General features: G+C 43.6%; 2 protein-coding genes across 2 annotated transcripts in view; both read right to left on the bottom strand.

The window, feature by feature from the left end:
- LOC120844923 (citron Rho-interacting kinase-like) overlaps window positions 1-2,456 on the bottom strand; it is a 48,753-nt gene extending 46,297 nt beyond the window's left edge. Inside the window, exons 1-2 of the mRNA XM_040216942.2 lie at window positions 2,233-2,456; window positions 972-1,112 (exon numbers count right to left, since the gene is read on the bottom strand). Of these exons, the coding sequence (XP_040072876.2) occupies window positions 972-1,112; window positions 2,233-2,349 (258 nt within the window). The 5' untranslated portion in view covers window positions 2,350-2,456. The remainder of the gene's footprint in view (window positions 1-971; window positions 1,113-2,232) is intronic.
- Window positions 2,457-8,178: 5,722 nt separating this feature from the next.
- Window positions 8,179-19,293, bottom strand: part of LOC115332754 (citron Rho-interacting kinase) — a 66,184-nt gene continuing 55,069 nt past the window's right edge. The window contains exons 20-24 of the mRNA XM_040216943.1: window positions 17,713-17,766; window positions 16,438-16,509; window positions 13,688-13,804; window positions 11,542-11,651; window positions 8,179-8,266 (exon numbers count right to left, since the gene is read on the bottom strand). Coding sequence (XP_040072877.1) covers window positions 8,179-8,266; window positions 11,542-11,651; window positions 13,688-13,804; window positions 16,438-16,509; window positions 17,713-17,766 — 441 coding nt within the window. The remainder of the gene's footprint in view (window positions 8,267-11,541; window positions 11,652-13,687; window positions 13,805-16,437; window positions 16,510-17,712; window positions 17,767-19,293) is intronic.

Genomic DNA, 19,293 nt, shown 5'->3' on the forward strand with positions numbered 1-19,293 from the left:
TGCTTCTATCGCTTCTATTCTGCAAACATGGCGTCGGTTGTGATCGTCGTCGTAGACGGCGTGCATCTCATCGTTCTGCGTAAAAGCGCTATCCTTGACTGTGAATTTTCGTTTTGTGTCGCTATGATAACCCAGCACGTACTAGAAGGGAAGATCCACCTACTTGTGCGGCGATGTCGTGGCGGCGCTCTCAAGACGGCAGAAACGCCCGGGCCGTCGTGTTTGTTTACTTCGACTACAGTGGTGATTTCTAAGCATTTGTGTCCTTGAACATCGCCCGGATTTCTTATTTTGCGTGTGATCAAGTTCAAGGTATTACTGGCGCGTACCGTATGAAGGATGCGAATTTTTACGCATTTTCATTTCCGGAGAAAAGTGATTAGAATTAGCAATCCTGAACGCTCGCGACGTCCGTCCGCAACCCGCGACGCCGTTAAAAGGCTGCGCCAGGCAAAAGCCGCTCATTTCTTTCAAAATGTGTGACACACTTGAGACTGAACTGTACTAGTCTGGTGAAATAAAGACTTTCCTCAAACTAAGCTTTATTTTTCATCTAACATAAAATAAATTCTTTTACAAAGGTAAGTTGTCTCATGGCATGTATTTTGGCCTGAAAAATTGATGTTTTGGTTATAGTGCGGTACCGCTTATAGTGCGGATTTTCGCGACTCCCGAGACATACGTTATATGCGGTCTACACTGTATTACTCTTTTCGGAATCTGCTTTTTTCGGCATTTACTTTCGGTGCCAAGCAAGTAATCGGGTATTATCGGGGCTATTGTTATAAAACAACTGCGTATCTATAACTGTGCGATTTATCGGTATTTATCGACATTTACTGAAAGCACAAAACCCTAGTCATAAGTGAGTGCAACGCATGAATGGGCCTTTTAGATAGAATAGGAGACGCAATGCGGAGCGGCGACTTCGGTGCCCCCCCTCCCCGTGCCCGGTCGGGATGACGCGTCACCTTCTGGCCATCCAGTTCGCTCTCGAGCTGCTCGACGTAGTCCAGGGTGTCCGCGTGCCTCGCCCGGCACTCCTCCAGCTCCTGGCTCAGCGTCAGGTTGCTCGACTTGAGGGACGCTATTGTCGTGATGTGCCGCGATGCCTGCGCACCGGGAAAGGGCCATCCAAAGGCCGACCAAGCGACGTCGGACAAGAGTTTCGTCCACGTCATGCCAATCGACGCACCACTCCCGTATTGCTCTCAATCGAGAACTGTGGCGTCGTCAAAACGAATTAAATAAATGAATGCGCAGCGTCGCCCAAATAGGTCGGACGTCCGGCCTCCGCGCGTTCGGCCGTGCTTTGGCTGCGGCGGGCGTGTGAGGTGGGAAGATTGCGCCGGAAGTGGGACGACCGAAGCACCTTCCTGCCATTCTCGGCTCGTCGGTGGCTAGAGAAAAGGTACTTATTGCATGCTAGGGCACTCTCATTTACCCACGAGCGTGGCTAGGCGGTGCGCTGGCCCAGCCCAAAATGCAGACGAAAAAGCTCAACTCGATCAAAAGTTACAAATAGAAACCTGAATATAGCTATACGCAGGTTCTCTTTACTTGCAAGAAACACACACCTGCCTCGTGTGTCAGCCAAGGAAGCCTAGGCACGCTTTCTGTAAGGCAGCGTAGAGACCTACGAACCTTGCTAACAATACTGTGAATACTATAGAGGCTGCCGATTCCGCATCGATGCACGATTCAGATATATTCTTAAAATAGTGCCTAAACCGCAAAAAACAATAGCCTTGTGGCTAGGGGTACTCAAGAAGATTTGGGTGCTCGAGGAACCCCCAAGAATGCGCCGGCTTACCCAGGAGCATTTTCAGGTTCCTTGTCGCACGGTTTATCTATTTGTTTATTCGTTCCGTTTGTCCTTCAGTGCCCAAAGGGCAATATGAAAGGCGAGTGTTAAAGGTACACTATGATTTGACAAAAAATACATTCTGCACATGACGTTAAATTACGAGCATTAAATAACTCCATTACCGAAGAGAGAAAATTCATAACATAGGAAAGAAAGCATCGTTCACGTTGACTTACAAACAAAAAAAAAAATAGAAGGTTTTAAAGCAATATTACTGCGTCGCCGATTTCATTCTTCGACTGTACTATGGCAGGCCATATTCCGTTCACCCCTAAGCTCACAATGGGGTGGCATCGGAGTAAAAAGAGCGTCGTTATGGGTCAACGAGGGGTCGACTGGATAAATGGGCGGGGAAGCGTGCCAACCTCCTCCTTGATGGCCAGGTTCTCCCCTTGCAGGCCCTCCTCCCTGCGCCGCAATGCCCTGGCCGAGGCCTCCTGGTCCCCCAGCTCCCTGCGCAGGGACAGGACCTGGGCCCCCATCTGCTCCAGGAGAGCCTCCCGCTCCGACAGCGCCCGCCGGAGGGACTCCAGGGTCGCCGATGCCTCCCCGTCCCCGGCCCGGTGCTCCTCCAGCTCCTCCTCCTGGCGCCTCCTGCGTGTTGCCACTCCACACAATCGACTCGCATCCACGTGGAGCGACGTGCGAGCACGGTGCCTTCAACGCGTCTCAGACCGGTGCGTTCAGCATCCCATCCCGCCCGTGCATCCAAAGTGGTCCCCGAGAGACAACAAATAGATCAATCTCGCTGAGCGTTCGGCGCATGTGTGAAGCCGACATAACTTTAGTTCACGGGAGGCAGGCGGCAGAGCTGCAGCTTGGCACGTGCAGAGCTCCAAGGAGGTAGTGGCACGTGCAAAAAGACAAAGTTCCCTCGATGCATTGCGGCAGCATATTTAAACTAGCTGGGGAGATCGGTCTATTGCGTTGCGAGAGAACGAAATACGCTCTGTCGGACATCGCCATCCTGGCAGTTGACTGTAGAAGCTCAGGGAGAAGAAGCAGTTGTTGTGGCATCCCAACTCCCGACTGCCAAGACCTCTGTAGACCGTCAAGCTGGAGAGCGACTCGCAGCGGAATGGGCGTCTGCCACAAGCACCACTGCTGCCGTGACACCGTTGGGATCGCGACTGCCGATGGCGTTACACTTTTACGACTTCATCGAGCGGAAATCGAGGGACCAACATTTTTCACACACCACGTCGCCGTCAGCGTCGGCGTAACCACAGGTTGCATTATGCAGGGGTGGAACTCATGAAATGTACTAGGGAGCAGCCACGGGAGCAGCTGAAACAGCTGTTTTGGAGCAGGTGGGGAGCAGCTCAGATCAGTTTTTATTGCACTTCAGCTTGTGCCTTAAAGACGCACGGGAGCAATTTCAATTGTGTTTAGCAGAACAGATGAGCAAGAGTGGTTAGGGACCTAGGTAGATGGGACAACAGTGTAACAGGTACAAAAACTTGAAACTTTGTGAGCCTTAATGAAAACCAAAAAGCAAGTACCATGTTTCTGAACTCGACATGGTATGTGCAAACCACGTGGCGTGCGTAAGCAACTGACGTGCAGTTACGCGGAGGAACAGGGCAACAAATTTTGAGTTTATCCCACTGTGCAAGTCAATATCGAAGCAGCAGACTATATTAACGGAGTTATCATATTCGAAGCGATAAGCAGGAGCAAGGTTAAAGTCCGCCGAGCAGATCTACCGCTCGCATGAGAGCTGCTGGCCGGCAAGGTTTCGGACCGGACCACTTTGCAGTTTCATCAAATCACGATTTATCTTGCGAAAATACGGTTCCAACTTCTTACGATGAAGTACAAAAAGGAATCTTTTGCTCATTTGTTTTCAACTGGTTGATGTCCGGATCCCAGGCCGCAGAGACTCAAGCAATCTGACGCTTAATGACTCGACACTCTAAAAGATACCTGCGCGTTTACTTACCCGCAAAACACTCAAAGAGCCAATCCCTGCGACCTACGAAATCAGCTGAGCGTATGATGAGGCGGAACATCCGTTTAGACCTAAAAATGAGGTCTGCACTATGGCATTACACAATGCAAAGCGTCATGCTTGCATAGCGTAATGCCACAGCGCAGACTTCATTTTGAGGTCTAAACAGATGTTCCGCTTCATCATTTGCTGAGCTGAATTTGTAGATCACACAGATTGGCATTTTTTAGAGTGGACCTCACCTCGGCTGACTTGCTTAACCGCTCATGGTTCAAGAATAACAATACAGTCACAGGTGGTGTAGTGCTTGAAATCCGACCCCCGAGTTTTTTCGCGTGCTTCCGACTCAGGATACACCGGGAGAATAAAGAGAATAAAGGATTGCAAGGCCAACCAAGCTAAACGCGCTCCCTGTTGCCAACCGAGTCAATAGAAACCAAAACCAAGACAAAACAAAATTTTTTTGGCGCACGTTTTTCGATTTGGTGCATAATGATGCGAGGTATTGGCTGTGGCGCAGTTTCCGCAACATGGCGCCGGATGGCACAGACAAACGCGTCTGGCGCAAAATGGCGCAAATGGCACAGACGTTCCACCCCTGATTATGGGATGTTTCCCATAACGACGTTACACGTGACGTCACGAGGGTCACAAGTGATTTCACTCGTGACGTCCCCGCACGTTGCATTATCGGTAAAGTTCCCCGCTAAATTCAGCGGAAAAAGTTCCCTGCTAAATTTAGCGGAAAAAATTCCCCCGCTAAATTTAGCGGGAAAATTTCCCCACTAAATTTAGCCGAAAAATTTCCCCACTAAATTTAGCAGAAAAATTTCCTTGCTAAATTTAGCGGAAAAAAATTCCCCGCTAACTTTGGCCAGAAAAATTCCCCGCTAAATTTAGCGAAAAAATTTCCTTGCTAAATTTAGTGGAAAATTTCCCCCACTAAATTTAGCAAGAAAATTTCCCCGCTAAATTAAGCAAAAAAAATTTCCCACTAAATTTAGTGAAAAACATTCCCCACTCAAAATGTTAAATTTAGCGGGGAATGTTTCCACTAAATTTAGAGGGAAATTTAGCGAATATTTCCTGCTACTTGGGAGGGGAGCAGGAGAGGAGGGGGAAGGGCGCAGATGAGGAGAAAGGGCATACTCTCCTCTTCATACCTTTTCCTCCTCCTCCCCAAAAGAGCTGCGCCCTAATAGACCTTATTCATTATTAGCGCCATCTCTCGGCGGCCACGGGTACCATCAGAGGTACAGTGCCATCTTTGAGGCTTCGCCTCCCCGCCGCCTGCCGCTGTACGAACCCCTCTTCCCGCGTTGCGTTCGTGCATGTTCTTGCGTTTTTCTTTTATCTCTTTTTTATATATTGATAGTGTTAGTTGCTCGAGAATAACTTGCGAATTCTAAGCTCAAGTTTGTTTTCAGCGGTTTCACTAAGAATCTCTTTTTATAAAAATGAGCTTCATTCCAGCACCAGAGCAGGCCGACTCACGCACTTGTTTTAGGATTGTGCGTTAAGTTGCCTGATTAACCGATTACGCCTGTTCGCACAAAGACGATTTATGACATATTTAGCAGAGCCGTCAGCTACTGTGTGACAGTTTGTTTTTATTTGGCATTTGCGGCAGCTGGTCTAAATAATGCGAGGAGTTCTTCACCCAGTGCGCATTGACCCAGCGTGTGCTGACCCGAATTGCAGAATTCTATGACTGCGGCGTTGAACACTAAATTTTGGTTCCCGTTGTCTTAAGCTTAGGAATATTGAAGATATGATTCCACACACACACACAAAAAAAAAATACATTAAAATAAATATATTACAGCAAGTTTTATCTAGTTTCTTGGGGAGATCATCGAATGGTAGCTCAAAACGTCATTATAAGGAGTGCGTGTGATACATCACGAATTTACAATAGTAGTATTTTTATCGCAGGTAAAAAACAAAAAAAAACGCTGAAGATCTACACTAGCATGCTCATCAAAGCGTACGCGAGGCACAAAAGCGTAAAAGGAAATGAACGGCGTGTCGTGGCAATGCAAGTATGCGGAATATAACGTATGAAAAAAAAGCGATTTTACGGAAAGTTGGGACATTTTTCTTTTATAATCATAATAATAATTTTATCAAATAAATTCAGTACTAGCGCATATATACTCATTGGCCCTTGACAGAAAGTGGATTAATAAATGCCAGCGACATTTTAATGTGCTCCTCCTGGTAGCGCGGTTACATACAGTTAAATTTCATGCTTACTAGCAATAGAATATGACCAGTGCTCATAAAAGTGGCTGATTGCAGTATTGGCTCCAAATGAAAAAGCTTCTCCCGCAGCGCGGGCCCGATTTGTTGGGAAGCGAGCAAGCGCGACTGTTGAACTCGCCAACAGGTCCAGGTTAGCAGTCAAGTAGAGCCCGCTTCTATGCTTTCGTCTACATCTCTAAAATTTTTCTCGAAATGTGAGAGTCGCGTGATAATAATGATACAGCGTAAAGTAAGCGGGCGTTCACCTTTGCTTTTTAGCATCGTTGTCTTTATCATTCATGTGTTAAACGAAGTTCTTACGTTGCCAAGCTCTTCTGCACTTTGCATTAGCTTTCAATCGGATGTAAAAGACTTACCTGAGCGAGAAAAAGAAAAAACAATCTCGAACCAGTGTATCTGAGTGATAATGACTGTACCTCGCCGTTCCTCTACGCGAGCGAAGCTACAATGCTAGCCAACATCGAGCTGCCAAAAGATCACATGAAATAATAGATATTCGCTGCTGTGACATGCAAATATCATGAGCCCTTCATGCCATTGTGGAAAGTGTCATATATTAAAAGCGGTTTAAAAGCCTCGTGAAAGCACACAACACTAACGGGCGGGTGACTCTTGTTAGGAGCATGAATAGTGCAGGAAAGCGCTACGGCTATTCAAACGTCGGCTATAATACCTTTAACTTGAAAAGAAAACAATAGGATTCAAATCTTTACATCGGTTTCGTTATATTTTCTCGTTGAATACGAGAGCAAAACAGAGCAGTCGTGCGGTCGCGTCGCTTTCACGCGCCGAAAAAAAAAAAAAAATTGGCTTGCTCTTTATGTTTATACAGCCTTGATGGAGATGCGCCTCAACGGGTTATCGGTCTCTTAGCTGTAGATGAGAAATTTGGCCAGTGCGGTACAACCGCTAACCCGCGCCGCAAACGGCCACAGCACTTTGCCAGTCGCCTCAAAGATGGCGTCAGAAGGAAGGTTGGCGCCACGTCCGACAGATGGCGCGCGAATCTGAATAAGGTCTATTCGACGTTACAGGAGGTTGTAAGCGTCTTTCATTTTTTTTTTTTCTTTTGTTCCTTTTTCGGGTCGTGCGAAGCAAACGAAAAACGCGCACGTTGCACAAAAAACGTGGAAGTCAAGCACTTTGTGCTTGAAGTTTGCACGTTTTTCAAGCTTTTACCAATTCGTGTTGGTAAGAAGAGCGATGTCTTCAGCCAGGCGAAGGGGCGACGACTCAGCAACGCCTTCGTGCGAATCAGCTTGGTGGCCGGGCGTGTCGTACGGAACAAATCCTGATTGTTTTAACCAGTAAACAATTTCTCTTTCGAAGCTAGACAGATTCGCCGGTATCGCGAACAACAGTTCTGAAGTAGAGGTCCCACGCCCACCGTCATCGCTTTGTTCAGCCGTTCAGCCTGCTACTCCCGCGATACGACGCCATGTTGAGGATTATGCAGAGAATGCAAAGTGCCTCCAATTCTCTGTGCAACTTTTTTTTTTTTTTTTTTAATTATAGTGTTTGCAGTTTTTTAGAAGCCACAAATAATGATTATGATTTTTTTTTTTTATATTTTTAATATTGAGTGTGTGCCTTCAATGAACCACAACCTTGATTTTACTTAGTGGTGTCTAAACCACAAAGAACGGCACGTGACCGCGAAGGAGAGTGAGCGCGACTCAAATCGGCCGGTTCTCAATCAGCGGTTTTCAGGTGGAGAGAAAATTAATTTCAAGCCACAAATTGTGTTCTAGGTAGTTGGGCTCTAGTATGTCATGTACAAATGAAAACCTTGGCAAGCATAAATACCCCGTCAGTGTCCCTTTAAGCCAGTTGCTTAACTAACCGACAAAGAGCTGTGCCGAGAGCGCAGACGCCACATGTTTCATGTGCAACACAATTTTTTATCTCTTAAAACATACCGCGACAAAAACTCTTTTTGGAACGTAAAGAAACGCGTAAACATGCATAGGTCATACTAGTGCCAGTAAGCTCCTTTAAAAGAACATTCCGACCCAATATCGTTGCACGACCTCTTTAGCAGGGATGTGGCCTTTAGCACTGAACAACCGTGACAATAACCTCAGTCTGGCAACACTCACCGGGCTGCTTTTTCCAGCATCAGGGACTCTTTCAAAAGGGCATTCTTCTTATTCAACTTGTCCACCGTGTCCTCGTGGGCGGCTCTAAAGACGACGGAAAAATAAAAGCCACGCATGAAACACAATGACAAGAAACTCAAACTGACGGGTTAGAACTTTTTGGCTGCTCGAATTTCAGAATGTAACAAAGTTTTGGCAACTTTCTTTGTTTCTTTTTAAAGCGAGTTCACAAGGGCATTCGAGTATGCATGATGTATGTCTGAACTCAACCAGATATGGTAGTCTCCAAAGTCAACCCTGTTACGCAACGGGAATGAAAATTTTTTACTTGGCGGCAGCGAGAAAACATTTAAAATTTTCAGTTGTATTTCCATCTTTTGATCACACTGTCGTACGAAAAATTCCAATTTATGAGGAACGCAAAAGACGCCGAGGTTTAGTTTTGGACTTTTGGGCACGTGGCATTGTGTCGCCTGCACACTTTTCAGTTTCTGCTCGACAATGTTCTGGCATTTGTACAAAACTTGAAAGTATAAAAACAGAGAGGACGAGGACGGGAACAGGACATCTTTCATTTAGCAACAACATAGAATGGCACCTATGTTGTTGCTAAATGAAAGATGTCCTGTTCCCGTCCTCGTCCTCTCTGTTTTTATACTTTCAAGTTTTGTATCTATTAACCAACACGCTCGTTTTCAATTGTAACTGGCATTTGTGCGTCGGTGCTTATGGTTCGTGCACTTCATAAACCTACCGACTTGATACAGTGCAACATGGGTCATGAGGAATGGCTTGCGGACAAGGTGCTCATGCCGAAGAAAAAGAAACTAAGACAAGCACATCTTCGAAATTGCAAACGCAACATGAGGAGGAGCTGAGCAGAGATGATGAGTGCAGTCACATCGTACACCATAGTTTCCCGATTTTTGTCCCTTTTCGCTCCTGCTATGCCCTCAAGTGCGGTAACTTTAAGTTGACGTTAAAATAGTAATAATTTATTTTTATTTTTAAGGGCTTCAAAACTTGCTTTTGCATTATCTTCGTGGTTGCATTATATTCGTGCAAATATGGTATGTGTTTCACTTCTAAATGGACACATAGGTTATCAAACCATCTTAAAGCGAAAGCTTTAAGGAGCTAGTGTCGCAGAAAAGCCGGCGTTGGCGGCGTTACAACAAAAAAATTCTGATTGGTCAAAAGGGTCACGACGTCACAGCCACATGACTTTGCGCGGGTATGTCAAATAACCCACAACGCTCACATAAAACGTGACGTCACGCGTGGAATTGAAGTGATTGAAACATGACATGCAACAAGAATTAAAGGTTGCCGCTTGTCTCGAATGGTTTCACTCTATAAAGTAAATCATTTGCCTTAAAGAAAAAGTTGAAGAATTTTAGGCACGATTCGAACCCACGACCCTTCGGTTACGAGCCAGACATGCTACCGACTAGGTCAAGCAGAGACACTTGCACGGGTCGGGAATGGGCGGGTCTTTATATGCTTAGCTATCGCGTTCCACTCTTAAAGGCGAAGCTTAAACGTCCTCCAAGTTTTCTTTCGGTGTCTCGGCGTCTCCTTTTCTCCCATAGTTGCGTAGAGTGGCTGTCGGAGCTCGGACAACACTGTGCCACAAAATCTGAGTTAGCAACAGATTTTGATGTGGGAATAATTACTAAAAAAAACTGAAACATAACTGTCCCCTTGTCCACCCTTTCGTGAGCATAGCAGACTTAAAGCCGATTTAAGAATAAATAAATAGGACAATTCTCAAATGTGAATTTAGCTAGAAAGGCCAATTGCATAGGTAAAAGAAATACTGAGAACTACCTAGCTGGCCACAACCAAAAGACCGGGCCCAAATCAGCGGCTGAGTTAACAAAAGTAAGAAAGCAATTTTGCATTAAAACGGAGACTTGGAGCAATGAGGGTATTAATGGAGAAAAACGGCTAAATGTTTCTAAAAAGTGCAGCAATAATCCGTGTTAACATAATCACATTAAGATATATATGCAAAACTCCTGGAGGTATTACTTTCGAACTGCCCCTCGTATTTCACACTTTTGCTCTTGTTTCTTATCCGTTACAATTCCATACTCACAATTTCTCCTGAACACACCTTCAATGAGATTTAACATTACCGTATTTACTCGCATAATGAACACACTTTTTTTCCCGAAAAATTGACAGATATTTGGGGGGTTACACACTTCGTTCAAATGCCATATTAGGTGCCAATATGACACGGCAAGGTACTGTGGCACATCTTCACTGATGGAAGCGCACCTACGGCTGGTCGGGGGTGCGCCACAGTAACCCTGCTTTATAATTCATATTGTAGAAGAAGCGCTAAAGTAAACTCACTCACACTCACACCAGAAAAATGGTCACTCACGTCGCGCTGTTTTTCTGGTGTGAGTGTGAGTGAGTTTACTTTAGCGCTTCTCCTACAATATGAATATCCAACTCGCCCAAGCATCCATTCTAAGAACATGCTTTATGAGTTGCAAACCTTTTTAGGGCACTTTCGGCGTGCCTTTTGCCATAGGAAAAGCGCCTTACGAAGCTCACTCAGCATGGAGAGTAACGCAACCGTCCGTTCTTAGGCCTAACCACTTTCACGATTTTGCAGTCCGAAAGCGGACCACAGATGACGGCACGTTTGTTGACATCAACGCATCCGATAGGCGAAGAATGTCCGGGGCTGGGCAATTCCTCGACTCAAGCTGTGTCAAATGTGCGCGCCGCTCAATTTCACGCTTGATCACTTCCGCAACTACGCACTTGCAGCCATTACGAGAGTGGCTTCGCTTGGCTTGACTTGGCCTGGCCACTTGGCGGCAAAAGAGAATTGGCTCAGTGGGCTTGGTGGCTAGCTAAGTTGGACGCAATTCAAGACGCGCGGAGCTGAAAATTGGAAATGCGTTCGTTACGCGAGGAAAAAAAAAAAAAAAAAGTCCAAATATTGGTAGCCGTTGTAAGGGGTGCATTCATCAAGCGAGTGCGTTCATTATGCGAGTAAATACGATACTAACGTCATTTAACTGCCAGTCAAGTTTCTTTTAGAAACACAAAGCACTAATCAAACTGCAAGTTGTACTCCCGTGATATATCTCTAGTACTTTCGAACGTTTTCCCTAGCCTTAAGAAAGGATCTGCCATCAACTACAGTAGATAGGACAAGCAGAGGCCATTTCAAATACTTAATAACGATAAAATGAAGAGATGTGTGCACCAAGTTCGCAGCGAAAAGTCTTCTGAAATCTATGTTGCACATTTCATGAAGGTTTTTCGTGTCATTCCATACCACTTTCATCGGGTATCCTTTAAACCCACTCCATGTTTAAAAACATAGTCACCGCTCGGCGTCGAAGTTGGCTACTTTCTTCTCTGCCTCTTGGTACATGGTCTCATAGGCCACAACTTGCCTCTCCAACTCCTCGCAGGTGTCCTTCATCAACTGCAGCGTCTGAAAATGTTCCCCAAACAACAAAAGATGCTCAAAACAAAGACAGGGTGAACATCCTCAAGGTCACGAGCAACTCTGCCACCACTTGAGGCCTTCCAATTACTGCAGAAACTGCCGTCGCAATTTTGCTCCTCGCATTTTCTCGGCAGACGCCCGAAAGGCTGTGGCTGTTCTTGCAGAGCCAGAAATAAACAACAACAAAATTCATTAAAAAAAAACATTTATTTTTACTTTTGTAACTTGAGTTTCAGAAAGATGATATTTGGAAAATGTATTAATTAATTAGTAAGGACCAGAGAGATTCATACCTTTCCTGTTCAAAATAGACACAAATAAAACCAATCATTTAGTCAGAAGGAAGAAAGTCTGTTTTTCCCTTTCCAAAATAAGTGCAAAGCTTATGATATTTCTAAGAATATAAAATAGGCCGAAGAAACTCGCTGCTAAAGTCTATTCACAGTGTAGAATCAGCTTTTCCTCGGAGCAGAAGTGTCTGGCTGTGCAACTTTAATTCACGAGCAGCACAGCCTAGTATTGCAGAGAGTAAACGAGGAGTTTACTCTCTGCAATACTAGCGTCTTCTTTTCAGGTACAGACGAAAGTGATTCGTAGAATGGGCAAACTTCTTTTTAACACAGCTTGAAGCTTGGGCAAAGTGTAATTGCCTGAAGATTAATGCTAGCAAACAAAAGCCATACTTTTTGGACCAAGGCATAAAAGGTGGAATTGAACGAGGACATTGTTTTGTTAAATTCATGTCTAATCAAAAATGTCAGTCCTTTTAAGACTTCAGGGGTTTTCTTTTTGGAAATTATGTTAAGGGATAATTATATACATTATGTTACCTCAAAGTTGTCACGTGTTATAGGATTAACATATCATCGTCAGATCGTGCTCCCAACCAGTAGTGCCAAGCAATTAATTTACAACTCTGTTTTATTCTCACTTAGTATATTGTCACCTTGTCTGGGGCACTACCACGTTTACAAACCCAGAAAAACTATATCTCTTACAAAAGAAAATTATGAGAATAATTTCAAATGTTTCATATTATTATCATGAACAACTATTTGAACGCTTCCAAGTGCTCAATATAAAAAGAAACTATATAACTATAAGCTTATTTCCTTCTATAAATCTGAACAAATCAGAAACTCAGTTTTTTTAACTGAGTAGGCAACTTTACAATGCCACATACCTACATACCCCACTCGACATGCCGAATAGAGGAAAGTTTCAAAGTGTGTAAATACCAATTACGGATATCAGATGCTTCTAAATTGTCTAGATTAAAAAAAAAAACATTGATGTTGAAGGAATTTCTTTCTCTGAACTTCGCAATGTTTCCTTAAAACCATAAGGGTGTGCTTATTTCTGTTTTTACTGAGTGCTTATAATATGATTGAATCATTTCATTGTTATTCATGTGTACTATTGACTTTTGTGCCAATTAGCTCCGTTGCTTTAATAAGGGGGCCAAGGACCTGTCAAGCTGTATCGACACCATTTTCCTTTGGTCTCCTCCACTGATGTATGTTGATAAAAATAAAACAAATTATTATATTATTAAGTAGTGATTAGAGAGCACTGAGTAACAGATTGTCTTTACTGTAATAAGGTGGTAAACTGGGCCAGTTGGTTGACATTATACATGAAGAGGAAAACAACTCAGAAAACGCAGACTACTAAGAAGAACATTGTCCTGTCGTGTTTGTTCTTCTTCGTAGTCTGCGTTTTCTGAGCTGTTTTCCCCATCATGTTGTCTCTACCGTTCTTAAACACTCGTTATACCTTCATATACACGTTGAAGCATGTTGCAGAATTATTTGCATCACTGTTGGCTTCTCTAGAATTTAAAAATAAAGCTAAGGTCGACGCGGAACTGCACAACTAGAGTCCCCGACCGTGGAAAGAAAATGACGAAACTCGACCGAGAGTCGCAACTCAGCTCGTCTGCTGCTGCTCCGTCTCAGCGCCGTAGTGTGCGCCGCTCAGGCCTGGGCTCCCAAGAATTGGGCGAAAGGGGGGGGCCTCACCTTGATGAGCTTGTCCGTCTTGGCCCTCTCCTTCCTGAGCTCCTCCTCGAGCTCCTGGGAGTCCCGCTCCACCCGTGTGCGAGTCTCGGCCTCCCGTTGGGCTTCCAGCTCCAACACCTCGGGTCGCACAAACCAAGCAGAAGGGAAGGGAGGAACCCAAAACAAGCCACTCGGCCTCAAACCAAAAACGTCTAGCAGTAAACGCAGACCCTGCCTCAAAAAACCAGGCGAGCTTAAAAACTGCTGGGTAAAGTCGGGCGAGCTGCATGAACGAGTTGCGTCGTTAAAAGTTGCGCAATCTAGACTTGGTAACATACGCGGGCTGGCACAAAGTTGTACAGAAAGAAAAATTGAGACGCGTTCGAGAAGCCTAGCTTATTTCTCGGAATCGATTACTCGTGTCGAGCTCGGCTTAAAAATTTCTGAAGCGAATCGGGGAAAAGTAAGAGGAGCAAGAAAGAGAAAAAGTAAAATCTTCGATTATATTGAAACAGCTCACTTCAAAATATTGTATACATAGTGCATAGATTCTTCAGCGAGCATATGCCCGTAAGGGATTGCTCAACTACCGTTTCCATCTGAGCGAGTGTTTAAACTAAATTGGATGCAAATAGAAATTACTAACAGCAGCCAATGGATCTTTTTCCAGTAGTCCTCTCCGCATGCAGCTACCCTCGCTCCCAGTGTGCTGCTGCCATTACCGGAGGACGGCCACGTCAGCCAGGCCAAGGTACAAGTAGCAGCTGAGCAGCCAATGTGGTTAGAGTTGTATTGTGATAGCGTTTACCTTGTTTCTCTGCAGAGTGCAGGGGCTGCGCGGCTGACCTGTTTCTGTCCATATTGTCCAGTATCATCAACGACACGGCGAAGCATCAGCGGAAAGATAGCTTTCTTTGTTCAACGGCCTTTGAGGAATGCTATATGTGGTGATATCATGCAGTGATACCGTTTCATAGCCCCGCAGTTGGTTGCTCAAATTGACGGGGGAAAGAGAACCATAATCATTTATATTACAGCGGAACTATTAAGGGCTAGTTTCCCCAGGATCGTGTCCGCCAGAAAATAAATGGCAACGCAACACTCCGGACAGCTACCACCATCTACGAGCGATGGCGGCAACCTTCTCAGCCAGAATAAATAAATAAATAAAACAGAATAGATAAATAATGCCCTTAGCCTTTATATTTTCTAGAAAAGGGGGCGTAAGGAAACATTTTGGGTGTGATAGCCCCTAGAAATACCTTTCAGTAGCTATTGTTATTGTTTCCAAACATTTTTTTTCTTTTGACCCTCGAGACTTCATTTTCTTTCAAAGTGCAGTGTAAAAACGTCCACGAGGAAGTTGTTGACAAAAATACTAATAAAATAAGAAAAAACTACTAAATAAATGCTTTGATCAAGATAAGACGATTATAAAGACAATAAAACTTGTTAATAAACTAATTATAAAAATAGTGTAGCTCTTGGCAAGGGTGTGGCTTGTGAAAAGCTCGAGAAAAAAAAAACGATGTGGCAGTTAGTTCACGATAATGAAAGTGAAAGCAAAAGATGACATACGAAGGGCAATTGTTTGTCTATTTTGGAGAACCTTCACATAACCCTCACTTTGTTATTTAAAAAACAAAAAAAAAACAACGCTAGATGGTGTTAGAGTTTAAAAAAAAAAAAACGCTAGATGGTGTTAGAGCGACGAGAGCGAATGTTTGTCTTTTTTGAAGTGCCCTCAGTTTGTAGTTCTCAGAAAAACCGCTAGACAACGCTTGTTACTGGAAAAAGGTCCATTATGACTCCTGTTAAGACTCTACTTCTTTACTTGCATGCCCTGGGCTTATGAGGACAGAAATCACTCACAGCATTTCACCACTCACTAACTTGACAAACAGCTTACCACATCCCATATGATAAATGTTCTATCCATTTTATAACTCTAGTCACTACCTTGCGAGTACAAACTGTAAAGGACTATCACTATGACACGCAATGCGTTGTGTAAATATTTCTCCAAAATACTACCCAAAACCGCAATAGTAAAAATACCGAGCTGTAAATTGAGCATATAAAAAACTACTAGCGTACGGGCAAAACAGCTGCTCCAAAAATTGCAGGTTTTATTTGGAGAGAAAATGTTTATATCAAAACTCAGCGCCATGATCGTCTATGTTGTAAGGTCACACGTCGTAAGGTCCTTTGAAAATGGGCTGCATCCTGACCTTGTACAGATAGAATAGAAATTTGTTTAAAAAATAATTATTTAAAAAATTTTGCATCGGCTTACAATTGAGCAAGCTGGATTTTCAGGCATACCTGTCTCTCTGCTATTTCCAGAATCCTCTAAAAAAATGTATAGACTATTTTCTAGAAGAATGTCTTAAAAAGCATCAAATGCATTTTCAAAAACAATAATTATAAAACATAAAATAATTCTTCAAAAATAAAAAAGAAATTTGAACACAAAAAATTACATAAAAATGCAGTAAAAAAGTACGAAAAGAAGACTAAAGAAACAAACAAGCTATGACGAAAAAGGGTTGGGGACAAATATGAGAAAAAGAAGAGATGGCATTTTTGTAGTGTTGCGAAGAAATAATGCCAAGAAAGAGCCTTGACTGTCAAGGCAAGCACATCCCACTTGAGAAACCCCCATCAAAAAACGGTCATTAAAATACACAAAATTTACCGGAAGCAACAAAGTACATAGAAAGGCTAGGAAAGCTCTTGGGTGCACACCAAACAAAGCATGACCCGGTTACCTTGCACTTAATGGTGAGGTCACGACATTCGTCCGCCGTCGTGGTGCATTTGGCTTCAAGGTTCTTGGCAGTCTGCGAGAGGTTACGTTCAACACTGTCAAGTTTTCTGTTGGAGTAATTCTATAGTAGCAGAAAATTTGAAGTACAGATTAAAAAGCATAAGCAATGCAAAACGTAAGCGGAGCAATGTTTGAAGACAGATGCCATGAATGTACACAAACATCTGATCCCACGTGATAAAATAACTTATCCTACTTTTCTTTCAAAGCCTGCAATCACCATTACCTACCAATGTCTTTCCTTCTACTAATTATCCCACGTGATAAATTAACTTATCCTACTTTTCTTTCAAAGCCTGCAATCACCATTACCTATCAATGTCTTTCCTTCTACTAATTATCCTAACTAAATGTGTTTTGTGGGCTTGTTTCTTTTTATATATACGAGGTAATAATTAGATGCTACTAACTGCTTGTCTATCTTCTACTCCATAGTTAAAAGGCATTCTAGTGCAGAAATCTAACAGTGTCAATCAAACCAAAAAAAACACACAATCACCTTGTATCATTGAACCTGGCTGAAATAAATGCTGGCCATAAGTTAATCCGACTGTTCAGAACCAGCAATTTTAATTCAATAAGACTCCGCCCTCATTAAAAAAAAAGAAAAGGTTCGCCTCTTATATAAAATTTGTCTAACTTTTGTTTTGGAGCTTGAATCTGAACTCTCAAAGTCAGTTCTTTCGGGACCTTCAGCAGTATCTCGAGTGCATGACAACAAGTATACTCGAACCTCCTCTCGCTACATGCACACATACATCCTCATCTCCACTACATGACGACTAAACCTCAAAGAACTGCAACAGCTGCCGAGGTCAAGGCAAATCGTTCGTCATCAGCTCCAACATTTTCATTTTCCAACGCCAAAACTAGGAAAGAATGCAAGTGCCAAAGAAAAGTCCCACAACCACGCGGCGAGGCAAAGGAAGAAGCAAGCAAGAGTCAAGGTACAATGCACAAACACCGGTCTTGGCAAAAAGGGATCCGGTAGATTCCCGAAAAAGTCGCCGCCTCGGGCTCGAGTGGTCGTAGCGAGGAACAGAGAGTGGAGGTTGGAAGATGTCGAGAGCATTCGGTGCAAGACCCAAGAGAAAGAAGCGTCCGCGAAGAGACCCCGGGGGTGCGGAGAGGTCGACGGGGCGTCGAGGCAACAGAGTGGAGCGGGCTGCAGGCTTCCAAGCGGGGTGCGAGAGAGCGGCACCGAGGGTTTACCTACGCCGCAATTGTCCCTCAGCATCTGAACTCGCTCCTCCAACTTGGCCAGCTCCTTCTGTTACGTTCCCGACGGGGAAAAAGAAGTGGGGAGGTTAGCCACAGCATGCTCCCCCCCCCCCCCCCCCCCCTCCCCTCACAGCCCCATTGCACGCCCAAATTACAGTAGACTCTAATTCAAAACCCAGAAAGCCGTAGACTTTAGTTTAAAATATTGGAAGTTTGAATTATCAGAAATTCATCTAAATATGATGCGTGGCAAAGTAGTGATTTGCGATAGGAATAGCTACACATACCGAGCAGATTTTTTACACTTTCCTCTACACAGGCCTATTTATAAGCAGGCACAAACATAAAACATTGGCGGAGTTTAAAGCAAATAATGGCTTTGGCCAAATGTTTTCTAATTGAATGTCGAATAGTTTCTCCGAGCCTTTTACTACCGTCGTACCATGCTTAAACGAAAACTCAGCTGAACTCGTGAAGGTCGTTCCCAACCTTCCCCTTGTCCACTTCTAGGCTCAGTTAGTTTTAAGACAACTAGATCTATGAACCGTGGCCTCAGAAAGTCCAATGCCTACATTGGGGTGGCAAGTAAATGACAGATTTGACATAAAATTAAACCTAAAGAGATGCCCAGCTATCCTAATTGAGGGAATTTATAAATCTGCTCGCAATCTGCACATATTCTTTCTTTCATCTGGAATTTAATGCCCCCAGAAAAATTAAAAAAAAAAACAAGCAAGACTAATGAAAGCAGATTGTCAGGACAGTTCTGCTCGCATAATCGCGGTGGGTTAGTCCCATCAAGTGTGCTTCTCACCGAGTACCCGCATGCTTCGGAACAGCAAAGACTGCGAGCTCTGCGGGTGTTGCTTTCCCGCAGTTCGCAGGTGCTCAGTGAGAAGCACACTCAATGAAGCACGCACGACACAGCAATGCACAAATAGTAAGAATTAAGCGAAAACTCTGTTTTAATTAAGCAGCTTATAAATGCATTAAGGGGGGACACTACCCAAAAAAGTTAATATTTGAACCACTTGCCTGATTTAAATGACATTTACAGGGCTTGTTTCTGTTGATGTTAAGAACATTTCTGCCAATTTTTGTTAACTTGGGTGAAGCACAAAAAAAATTGCAAACGTTCAAAGACGAAAGTGGGCGTGTCTGTGTAGGAAAACTATAGTTTTGAAATTACTTATAAATATGTCGTTTTCATGTGTTACATTGCATTAGGACAGTTCAGAGCAGATAACTATGGAGCTATATTTCTATGTTATACCATCTTTCATGACAAAAAAGCCACATAAACACAATACAGTTTTTTAGATTTCCATCCTTTGTCCAAATTTTTAGTTTTTGAGCATGAAAAATGACAAAAATAAAAAATACAAGCTCATAGTTATCTTCCCCTTTAAATTTCACCCCAGAAAAACTCATAAAAATGAATCCAAGTTGCGTATTAACAAAACGATAGTTTTCCTAAAGTGAAATTTATGCCAAAAAGTGGAACGGAGAAAAATGTGTTCAAGGTACTCCAACCTCTACCTTCTCTTTAGCATTGGTGGACCGAAAATAATTTATA

Source organism: Ixodes scapularis, unplaced genomic scaffold (genome assembly GCF_016920785.2).
Source record: "Ixodes scapularis isolate PalLabHiFi unplaced genomic scaffold, ASM1692078v2 PGA_scaffold1__304_contigs__length_218370807, whole genome shotgun sequence".
NCBI lineage: Eukaryota > Metazoa > Arthropoda > Arachnida > Ixodida > Ixodidae > Ixodes > Ixodes scapularis.